Source organism: Crocodylus porosus, unplaced genomic scaffold, assembly GCF_001723895.1.
Source record: "Crocodylus porosus isolate Cpor-Errol unplaced genomic scaffold, CroPor_comp1, whole genome shotgun sequence".
NCBI classification, from domain to species: domain Eukaryota; kingdom Metazoa; phylum Chordata; order Crocodylia; family Crocodylidae; genus Crocodylus; species Crocodylus porosus.
In genome coordinates, this window is record NW_017728918.1 from 89,347,582 (window position 1) to 89,360,148 (window position 12,567).

At 41.4% G+C, this 12,567-nt stretch overlaps 1 protein-coding gene across 1 annotated transcript in view; it reads right to left on the reverse strand.

The window, feature by feature from the left end:
* The window catches only part of REV3L (REV3 like, DNA directed polymerase zeta catalytic subunit), a 209,484-nt gene that overhangs the window by 33,479 nt on the left and 163,438 nt on the right, over positions 1-12,567 (reverse strand). The window contains exons 19-22 of the mRNA XM_019537923.1: positions 10,874-10,989; positions 2,496-2,614; positions 1,628-1,746; positions 39-180 (exon numbers count right to left, since the gene is read on the reverse strand). Of these exons, the coding sequence (XP_019393468.1) occupies positions 39-180; positions 1,628-1,746; positions 2,496-2,614; positions 10,874-10,989 (496 nt within the window). The remainder of the gene's footprint in view (positions 1-38; positions 181-1,627; positions 1,747-2,495; positions 2,615-10,873; positions 10,990-12,567) is intronic.

Below are 12,567 nucleotides of genomic sequence, written 5' to 3' on the forward strand. Positions count from 1 at the left end.
ACGTTTCTGAGAAGCATAAAGGAAGTTTTTAATCTTACCTGGGAACCTCTCGTTAATACATGCAAAAATTGGATTCCAAAAAGCCTGGCCATTTCACTGGTTCTGCCAATCAAATCCAGCTGTTCTAACAACTGGAGATTCCCACGGACCCGGCTAATGTAATGATCAACCATCTTCCATCTGTTAAAGAAAGCATATAGGTTATGAAGAGTCCAGCTAGGAAGTCTAATCACATGTATAAGCACTGCCACCATCTACTCAAATTGCATACATTTATGGATGAAGTTTGCAGACTGGAAAACAGAGTTTCCTACAAGATATGCTTATAAAATTACGTTATAATATATGAAAGTTTGTGGTTCTGCAAGTTGAGGACATAGAAAGACCATTTAAAATCTCTTTCTAAGTTGTGTGTGTACACCCACATGGATCTTTAAAAGGATTATATATTCATTATATATTTCCTAAAAAGTCCTGAAAGAAGGGATGCATGAACAGAATTTGAGGCCCGTTTCCAACTGGCTAATTTAAAATTTTAACTCAATAGTGGACTTTTAGAAACCTTAAGTCCAAAGAATCTTTTGTTCTTGTTTGCTTTAATTGTTCTTATTGCTATGAAGTTTGCGAATCAGTGGGAGGATGAAGTCTTTTTTCCAAGTCTCCTTTTCCTTCTCACCAAGGGCAAGAAAATCTGTGTAGAGGGGACAGGACAGGAATTATTACCCTGGCTAATTATTACTATATTTGTTTCATCCACTTGTAAAAGCTAACTGTGGTTTGGCTATAAAGTGATGTCTACAGTCTCCATGAAGTACAGAGGTAGCCTTGTATGTTTACAGTATGGCATGTTTGTTTATAAATTTAAAAATAATATTTATTGCAGTCACCTTCAAAAAGTAGTCGCGTTATAAAAAAAGAACAAAATAGAAATATCATGGAATAGTATCAAGTCAGTACTTTAGTATTATTGTGGTCTGTACTATATATAGATCATATATAACACATACCTTTTGACCCTATATAAAACACACATATCACAAGTCAAAAATACTAGTGAATGCATCTAGTCCAATGAGGCCTCAAACATCTAATCAGACTTAATATTTAAAGTACACAAGTTTATATTATAAAAGAATGCATTTTATAGTTCAGAGGTTTATTTTTTTTTAATCAAATGCCTGACTTGGTGGATAGGCTGTGTCAAATATTAGTCAACTAAAGTAGACAGTGAAAGCTTGAATAGTAGGGATACTTTGTTAAAAGCCTTCGGTAAATGCCACTTACTACATTAAATGTGAAGGATTAAAAAAAGAGCAGTCTATACTTCTTCAACATGAATAAAATACAATAAATAAATAAATGCATGCTGTATCTCACGGTTACTTTTTCATAAGGAAAGCAACACTACAGTGGGGGCAGATCCACACTTCTGGTTGCAGTGCAGTTGAAAAAACAGGGCAAATCAGTCTGTGCAGAGCTCCATGTGCCAGTGGCTAGCTTTGTTATTTTTTCACTGTACTCCTGTCTGAGGGTGGATTCACCTTAAGTTGAAAAATGTACTTAAAAATGTACATTAAAAATGTACATTAAAAATGATGATGAATTCCTCATCAATCAGATCAATTACCTGTAGATGTCCGTCTTGTTGTCAAACCAATCAGACAAAACTCGAGAGGTAAACAGAGGAAAACGCTGGTGAAGAACATGAAAACCCACATTTTCAAAAGCATAATTGGTTAGATTCACCTACAAAAACAAGATATTTGTGATAATGATTCAGTAATTATAGTGTTTCAGTTCAGAAGAATCCTAAACCTTTTTACAAATTTATTCAGATTTAAACTACAAATAGGAATTTATTACTGAAGTGCAGTTATCTACGAGAAAATCATTACAAATTTCATAGTCCACAGGAACTAAACAACTACTTAGGACAGAAAGGGAGATTTTTTCTCTACAAAAGAAAAATATAGTTAATATTAAGTTGATTACAGTTACCAAACTGGAATTTGATTAGGGCATAAGTTAAAGTGATTTTCCAAGAAGTCTAACCTGTAACATATGGAACAGCAAAACAGTGAGCAGATTTGACAGTGCAAAACAAATTCAAATATTTCAGTCAGTGAAAGAACTGTACTAGCAATCTCTAAAATTCACTTGGACATAATGAAATTACAAGAAATAACTAAGAAACATTGCTGAAAAGGAAAAGACCAGGATTTCAGTATTTTATGTTTCAGTTTGAAATGGAATCCCTGGAATGTCTTAAACAACAAACAGTTGTGTGTGCAAACATCATAAAACTCTACAAGTTGTGAGTAAAACAACATGCATTACAGCACTAATGTACCATAAACTTTGCCAAAGGCTTTCTTGATCGAATGGGATGTAAATCCATATAGCAGCAGCATGAGATAATCAAATGCAATTAAAAACAAAAACCATCTTTACCTCTTAATACACTTTTTTAAAGACCTATTTTTATTTCATCTTACCTCATGTCTCATCATTCGCCAAATATTTAGGATGATTCGTCCAACAATATTGATTTCGCTCATTGCCTCTGACCCATATTCATCTAGCTCAGGTGCAAATCTGTTCTGTTTCTTGTCATCTAAGAACATGAAAAAAGTATACACTGAGAAAAGTTAAAATACAAGCTATATAAAAATATTCTCTTGGGAAATTCTATGACCTTCCTAGAAATATAGGTTTTAGGATATTTTCCATATTACTGATTAAAACACATTATTTACCAAAAACCTCAAAATTCTTGAAACCAAATCATCTCCCCTTATTCCCACCCCCCGCCCATTATGCATGTCTGTTTCAGCCTGTAATTTTGGTTTCATTGAAACGGCTCCATTTCAATATACCTTAACGGGAATACACTGGTTCAATGGCACAGTACTGAAATGGTGTCAAACATGCTCCTGCTGCACAATACAAAGAAGTGGCCTCTGTCCCAAGGGTTTGAAGGGATGCCATGCCACATAGGAAAAGAGTACCTTCTTTGTGTGCCTTTCCCAAAATTTTTTTTGTTATATTATCAGAGGGTATACAGTTGGGATTTCTCCTTAATAGGGATAATTTAAAAATGCATTATATTAATTTCACAGTTCAGCATGAAACAGTGAAACAGTTTAATACATTCATCAATTCACTTTTATATCCTCCTTCCTCCCCAACTTTCTCCTCTCCAAGCTCATTCCATTTAATTAGAATTACAGAGCAGAAGCTGTTCTAGAACATCTTTTCACAATTCAAGTGGTGTGCCTATCATTTAGTTGCTTGCTGCACTCCCCTGTCTGACCTAATTGTTCAGTTATGTTCCTATACAGTATCCTAATACACGGGTAGGCAAAATACAGCCCGTGGGACAGATCCAGCCTGCAGCTGCCCTTGCAGTGCTTGGCATAGGACTGAGCCCTGCCCATTCCAACCTGGGGCAGTCCATGCATACAGCTTTCCAATGGGGCTGCTCCTGATGCAGCTGCAGCCACCTGGATACTACTCAGCCCCGCCCCCCCGCTTCCCCACCCCCAGCAGCTCCTTCTCCTACCCTGCTGTGCTGCTCTGGGCAGCAACTGATATGGGGAAGCCATGGGGACATGTGCCAGGTACTATGCACCCAGCCAGGCAGGGGAGAAGCTGCAGCCAGGCGGCTTCTGCCCCACTGTGCGAAGCTCCAGCTCTAGCTCCAGTTCCAGGCCACCTTCCCCCCACTCTGCCTGCCCAGCGTGATGAGCACACACAATATAAGAGTAAGACTTTATTTTGAAATATTATACAATCACCTCTATATCCACTACTCAAACACATAAATCAGGACAAAAATTATTTTTGGAAATAAAATTTTATAGTAAATGTTTGATTTTAGAATATTATTTTTTAATCTATAATTTGTTTAAAAGATTGTGTATACAGACCTTGATAGTTCACCAAAACTAATTAAGTGACCTTCCAGCCAAAATAACTGCCTACCATGTACTAACACTAAAGAGAAAACATTTTTGCAGGGTATATAAGAAATTAGGTATAAAGCTTGTGTTATCAGAAAGCATTATGTAAATTTACTTTTGAATGCCTCTCAGGAGGCAACTTATTCGCTATCTTTCACTTCTGAGCATCCATAAAAGATTGTAGAAAATACACAAGGGAGAATTCTGTACAATCCTACCAGAGCTTCATAAAACAGAACATAAAACTTTTTTTTATGCAGTTGCTCAAACTTGCATCTTGATGAACAATATTTCAACACTCATTTGCCAATAACACATCTTAACAATAAAACCACAGACCAGGGGTCAACAACCTTTTACTGCCACAGGCTCTTGTACTGTGAATTGCAAATCTGTCTTCTCCCCCAGAGTTCGTCACTGATCTCCGTCCCCAGTGGCAACAAAGAGAAGCAAATTCTGCCATGAAGGTAAGTGCGGGAACAAGAGAATAACAGGGAGGGTGCTATAGAGGGCATGAGTGGCATAGTGTGGTTGCATGCTGAAGATCCCCGGTGCCAGAATGGATCTTCACAGGCTAGATCCAGCTATAGGCTGCTGACCCCAGGCATTGACTACAGATAAAAGTTAGCAGCTTGTCATGCACATTGTCAAAATCGAAAAGACAGTTTGTATTTTGCTTACTGTTCCATACTTTTAGAGAGCAAAAATAAGGATTTTCCTCTGAATGGTCAGTTGCACAAGTAAATCAAGGTGATAGCTGCTGCTATTTTCTGTACCTCCTGCAATGTTTAAATATATCTAGTCTTTTTTCTTTTTCTATAGCCATTATAACCCCCATAATTTATGCAAACATTCTCCTGAAAGTCAGCCTACTTAACAGTTTTCCCTCACTGCCTTTATCAAATATTCTCCTCTTTCAACTTTTCTACCAGTCTTTACATTTCTTTCAGGTGCCTCACACTGTATTAACAACACAGATAAGTATTCTGCATTTACAACAGAAATATTCAGTGTCCCATTTCACCTGTAGGGAGAGAGGCCACAAAATAACAGAGTTTACCCATACACAGAATCATAATCTCTCACACATATATGTGCACACTTACTGCATGCAGCTTTTCAGGAGAGGCATACCCATACAGCAATCCATTCCTTTCTTTCCAACTTCTGGGTCAAAAAAGAAGTTACTTATCATGCAACAACTGTGGGTCTTAAAGCTGTCCTGCCTACCTAAATTATATTTTGGAGGGTGCATGTTTCCCCTATGTACAAGACTGGAATAATTTCTAAACTCCAGTACCTGTGTCACTGACAACGGCATAAAAAGCAGTCTCTCCAAAAATCCCATTCCTTCATTAAAATGAACCCAGACTGCCAAAGGTTCCACAACTTCAGGAAAGGCAGACAGATGCTGGAATACATATGGACAACACCTCTAACACAGGCCACATGCAGACATTCAGTTTCTCCTAGGAGAGTTGGTGCTGTTCCAGCTGAAAATCATGAGTGTAAAGATTATCAGGATCTTTCTCCTGGAGCAAAAATGACCAGTCCAGGAAAAAAATACCATGCGTAACCTAAGATAGTGAATGTCTGTACATGCTGTGCTTCCTTCAGCATCCACCCCCTCTCTTGTCCAGGAAAACAGTGTCACTTCTCATATTCTACTGTTTCAGCAGGGAACAGAACATGTCCCCTTCGCAATTCCCACACTGTGTTGCAAGGAAACACAGACTGACCAAAGGCAATCTGGGGCAGCCAGTCAGGGCTGCCCTGTGCACTGCTGTCAGGGAGACTAAGGTAGCTTACAGATATGTGCGCATAGGGCTACCCCCTTGCAGCACAGTATCAGCACTGAAAGCTCTTTATTTTAAGAGTTAGATTGGGCCAGGTGCTGCCTCTAAGCTGGGACAGCACCCAGTCAGGTAGCCTGGTGGGTACTGCCATGGAGGAAAGGACTGGGCCCCCTGCAGCTCAGGGTCTAATCACAAAAATGATCGGGCCCCTTGCCATAACATGATGGAAAAATTGAAATGGTTTAGTTTTCAGGGTTTTCATCTATTCTCCACCATTTCAGTTTAGGGAGCACAGAATAAAATAAAAATAAAACCACTGCCACATGCACCAGCACCAATGGTTAAGTGACGCTTAATGCTTTAGCCTATTTTAATGTGCATTAACTAACTATCACTTTTTAAAAACTGATTCTGCTGAGAATGTATGTTGTACACAGTGACCATGCGGCAATCAGACATCAGAAGGATCAGATCAGAGTCCCAGGCACCTCCTGTATTCGAAAATTTCCTCTAACCTTACCATTTTTCTATCTTTTTTGCCAGCAGGAATAAGGCTGAAATTAATTACATTAGAAAATACCATGATATATTGTGCAGAGATGTGAACTTTGCAGTGTTCCATCTTGTAGCCAAGGGCAGTAAGAAAGAACTTGGCTGATCCCAATGAATACTGCTATTCCAGGAGATTCCATTTTCACAAATAGAGTGAAAGTGTACCCAGAAGTAGAATTTAATACAGAGAGAATTGCTAGAACCACCTCAAAATAAAAAAAAAAAAATGCAAAAAGATCTATACTTCATTTCTTTTCTCTTCTTAACTTTTGTTGCTATAGCTATATATCCAAATAGTGGATTTACTTGATTAGAAGATGAGTGCCCCTTTAACAAGGGGGAAAAAAAGTCCCTTGCCTTACAATCAAGCATGAGGTAGTGGAGGGCAGAGCCACCGCTGCTGCATGCCCCGCCACTCCTCCCCCACAGTCCCCAATCTTACCCTGCACTGCTTCGCCCCCTCTTCCCCTCTGCTGCACTCTTCCTTACCTTTGCTCTATGCCAGCAGGCTCTGTCCTCACAGTCAGGAGCATGTGCTCCAGCCTGGCCCTGTTGCAGTAGTGCTGGCTCCATGCAGCTGCTACAGGGCTGGGCTGGAGCCATGCTCTGTACCCTAGGTTATAGCAGGGATGGAGTCTGCCAGTGCAAAGAAAGGGGGGTGGCAGGGGCAGCAGGGGGTGGGTGAAGCTTTGGTGGGGTAGACAAGAACGGGAGGCAGGGACCCAAGCCTGGAGTGGGGGTGGGGAGCAGAAGCAGTGTGGAGGGGCAAGAGGGAGGTGGGGACAGGGGAAGTGGAAGGAACTGGGGCAGCCTAAGGCTGCAGCAGGGGTAGGCATGATGGGGGTATGTGGGGAGAATACAGGCAGCAAGGGGAAGGCTGCCTGCCTCTCTGCCTCCCCCATTACTACCCTCCACCGCCTGCTCTACCATGTGCTCCCCTACGGACTTCTCCATTGTCTGTCCCCACCACAGCCTGCCCATTACTGGACCCTTCATCTCCCCCTGCCAACTGCCTTAAGATGATCCTCCAATTCACGATGATCCTCCAATAAATTAGATTCCATACATGGAATATTATAATACATTTATAATACATATTATGTATTATAATGTATTTATATATATATTTAAATGTATTATAATACATTTAATAATACATTATAATACTTTTATAATACATTTAAAAGACAGAAATCCAATCTTCTTCCCTGACAATATTACTTGAAGAACAAGCTCCCCAGCCACAAAACAACCAGAGGAACAACACCAACCACTTACAACATTCCAACCTCAGACTTGAAACTGAAAACAGCAACCAACCCTCAAACAGCAAATCTCCCCACACACACGCTTACCAAAACTGAAAAATCTGTCCATTCTAAAGGCCTAAATTTCTGCCCAGAAAAATACCCTAACAAAATCAATGTGGAGAACTAGAAGAATTCTTCTGATGCCTCTGCCTCAAGGAATACTTCCACAACCAAACTGAAACCACTTCCAACAACAACTCATCCTCTGACAACACTCAGGAAAAGATCAACCCCAAAAAACCATCAGATTGGACACCTCACAGTGGAAGAAACCCTAATCTTGACCACTACAATGACTGCTTCAGGGAAAGAATGAACAATGAAATAATCAACAAACACACACCACTGTAACAGCCTCTCTCTACCAGAGAAAAAGGCCATAGAATCACTAAGATCTAACCACCAAATAGAAATAAAACCAGCAGATAAAGGAGGAGCCATAGTCATCTTAAACCATGAAGACTATACACAGAAACCAACACATAACTCTGACACCACCTACTACAAAGAACTACAAGAAGATCCTACTCGCCTTTTCACCAAGAAACTCAACAGTACCATCCAATCATTTCCAACAGGACTACAAGAAAAACTACAGACCTTGATCCCCCCCTGCCTAACCCAGGGACTTTTTACATGCTCCCTAAAATCCACAAACAAGGCAACCCTGGCAGTTCCATCATACCCAACTATGGGACCCTAACTGAAGAAATATCAAGTTTCGTTGAATCAATCCTAAAACCGCTTGTCACCCACAGAGCAAGTTTTGTCCAAGACACTACAGACTTTCTACGGAAACTTAAAAACATAGACCACTTTCCCAGCAACACCCTCCTAGCCACCATGGATGTTACCAGCCCATATATCAACATCCCACACCAGGATGGCATCCAAGTCTGCCTTGCATATCTACAGGAACAAGATTACAACTCAGAATACAGACCCAAAGATATTACTGACCTTATAACACTTCACCTTCACACACAACAATTTCACTTTTAATAACCAACACTTCCTCCAGAAGATGGGAACAGCTATGGGCACAAAAAAAGCCCCACAGTATGCCAACCTTTTTATGAGCCACCTGGAAGAAGACTTCCTCAAGAACCGGACCATCAAACCCTTGCTATACTTAAAATATATTGATGACTTCTTCATCATTTGGACTGAACACCTGTAATCTCTGATTGAGTTCCATCAGAAATTCAACAATCACCATCCATCCAACTATCTCTCGAATACTCCAGCACCAACATGTCCTTTTTAGACACAATGATCAGTATCCAGAATGATAAATTACAGTTGTTATACAAGCAACTCATAGACCAACATACATAGGTGTATATGTACACATGTGGGGATGCGGTCAGGAAGGTTAATAGCACCTTGTCATGCATCCACAGATTTATCACGAGCAGGTCCGAGGAGGTGATCCTCTCCCTCTACGCAACATTGGTCAGGCCACAGCTGGAGTACTACGTCCAGTTCTGGGCACCGCACTGCAAGAGGGATGTCCATTGAGAGGGTCTGAAGGAGGGCCACTCGCATGATTAGGGGGCAGCAGGGCAGGCCCTACGAGAAGAGGCTACAGGACCTGAACCTGTTCAGCCTCCACAAAAGAGGGCTGAGAGGGGATCTGGTGGCCACCTATAAACTTGCCAAGGGGGACCAGCAGGCAATGGGAGAGTCCCTGTTCCCCTGAGCACTACTGGGGGTAACAAGGAATGATGGCCATAAGTTGACTGAGTAGATTCAGGCTAGATATCAGGAGGCACAACTTCACTGTCAGGGTGGCTAGGAGCTAGAACCAACTTCCAAGGGAAGTGGGTGCTTGCCCCTACCCTGGGAGTCTTCAAAAGAAGGCTAGATAGCAACCTAGCTGGGGTCATTTGACCCCAGCATCCTTTCCTACCCACGGCAGGGGGTCAGACTAGATGATCTGCTTAGGTCCCTTCCAACCCTACCAACTATGAAACTATATCTGCGCAGAACCAGCAATCACCCTAAACACACCAAAAAAGCTGTGATATACAGCCAAGCCCTCAGATACCACCGAATTTGCACTGAAGAGAACACCCGGGATTGCCACCTCACCAATATTAAAACAGCTTTCACTCAACAAGGACACTCATCCAGAGAGATAGATCACACGTTTGATACAGCCACCCAGATACCACGTGAAGAACCGCTGCAGTACAGAAGAAAACCCGCCACAAATCGTACACCACTGGTTATGACATATCACCACTCCCTCAAACCCCTACATAAAATCCTCAAACACCTGCAACCCATACTAGAAAGAGACCTGTTCTTAAAGGGATCTTCCCAGAGCCACCCATCCTAGCTTTCAAACAAGCACCGAACCTTGCCAACCTCATCACCAGAAGCAAACTTCCTCAGACTGAGAACACACCAAATGGATCCAGACCATGGCATGACAAGACATGCAAAACCTGCCAACATCTCCACCACTCCCACAATCACTACATCCCACAACAGAACCATCAGAATTCCTGGATCTAACAGCTGCACCTCCAGAAATGCAATACATCTCATCCAGTGCACCAAATATCCTGATGGAAAATACATAGGAGACACCAAACAACCACGCGCCAGAATGAACGCACACAGGAAATCTATCAAAGACGGCAATACCCAATTACCTGTGGGGGCACCTTCTCACAAGAAAACCACTTTCTCTTCAGTCTCTCAGTCCTGATCCTCAAAGGAAACTTACAAAACACTTCCCAGAGATGAGCCTATGAACTCCACTTCATCAACTTCCTGGATACTAAAAATCACGGACTAAATATAGACAGTGAATTTATGACACATTATAACCTGCATGACATCTGACTTCCCAGGTACTTCTCCACTATTCATCCCCCTTCTCTCCCCCACACCCAGCCTGTCTCTCACCTACTGACTCATCAATCTACATCTTCACTGACTGCCTGTCTTGTGTGCATACCGGCACTGCCTCTGGCGTTTTTACTTTTCATCCCATCCAGTAAGAGCACACATCAACTGCTGAAACTTCCATAGCCTGAAGAAGGTTTTTTGAACCCTAAAGCTTAAGTAAAAATTGTTCTCCAACTATTTAGTTGGTTTAATAAAAGATATGAGATTCACCCAAAGAACCTTGTCTGCCCATGTCCTTAGACAAACATAGCTACAGCCTACACCTCTACAATACATTTTTAATTTTTTTTGTGTATAGAATCCAAGTATTATGGTCTATAAAGTAACTCACCTGGTACCCGAGAAATCATATGGCATAAATCAACACTTAATGCAGCAGCCCTCTGTAAGAGGTAACCCCAGGAATGCATCTGGACCTCATATCCTAACAAAATATCTGGGTCATAGCTGAAGGAAAAAAGAGAAATATTATAATAATATAAACACATTATTTTTGGGATTGTTCGCCAACTATGAGTTTGATTTTTCTCATGGTAAGTGCAACAAGAACACCACCAAAAATTCCCTGAAACCTGGATCTGGTCCTTTGTTAGAACAGGATCTCTCATTTACCAGCACATACAAAAATCTTGTAAATTTTATAACCTTAAATTAAAATCTATTTCATTATATATTTAAAAAGATAAGGAACAGCATATGGATCTCATCAGGTTTTTGGAATGCAGCATTTTATTGCCTATAAGTGAAATACTGTTATCGCATCTTGTTAAACTAGTTAGGAGTTGCAGTCCAGTAGCTTCAACAAACTCATTTCTAGTAATCTGGTTTATAATACAAACAGGTTATTATTGTAAACAGCTTCATTCCTGCCAATTTGAAGGGAAATTAATCTTAGGATTATCTGTGCTCATCCATTTTGTATTGTCCTTATAGAGTAGCATAAAAGAAGAAAAGGATAGTTTTATAGCCAAAAATAGAAAACTGGAACCCAGAAGATCATGGTCCTATTCCCAGGTGCTGATACAGATTTCCTATGTAACCCTTAACTATTCTGTACCACTTTCCCTATTTTCAAGTGGGGAGCAATTCAGTAGAATAATTCTTCCTGTGCTGAAAGCCAGTATTTGTAAAGTGCTTAGAAATCCATTAAAAGGAAATTACTTTAGAAGTACAAAAAATATTTAACAAAGCATGCAAGTATGCTAACAGTTCTATAGGTTTGTAATGAGCAGGGATCCTGGTTTTCTCTGTTTAAAAATCTCAAATTCTCTAATTAAAATGCCTCCAAATCCACATTTTTCCATGATTAAAATTAAACCCTACTATATTTAAATCAGCTGGTCTGGACAATCTCCACCCCAGAGTGCTGAGGGAATTAGCTGAGGTCATTGCGGGACCCCTGGCACGGCTTTACGAGCACTCGTGGTACTCCAGTGTGGTGCCAGAGGACTGGAAGAGGGCCAATGTGGTTCCCATCTTCAAAAAAAGGGAGGAAGGAGGACCCGGGGAACTATAGGCCAGTTAGTCTTACCTCGATCCTGGGTAAGCCTTTTGAGAGAATCATTCTGGCACATGTCCACGAGGGGCCAGCAGGGGAGATTATGCTTGGGGCAACAAACACGGGTTCATTAGAGGCAGGTCCCGTCAGACCAACCTGGTGGCGTTCTACGACCAGGTCACCAAATCTTAAATGCAGGGGTAGCAGTGGACATAGTCTTTCTGGACTTTTGGAAGGTCTTTGACACTGTCTCTCACCCCATTCTCATTAAGAAACTGGGGAACTGTGGTGTCAACACCTACACAGTCAATTGGGTCGCCAACTGGCTGGAGGGCTGCACCCAGAGAGTGGTGGTGGACGGTCATTTTCGACCTGGAGGGATGTGGGCAGTGGGGTTCTGCAGGGCTCGGTCCTCAGGCCCACACTGTTCAACGACGTCATCAGGGCACCGCACTTCAAGAGCGATGTGGATAACATGGAGAGGGTCCAAAGGAGGGCCACTCGCATGATCGGGGGCAGCAGGGCAG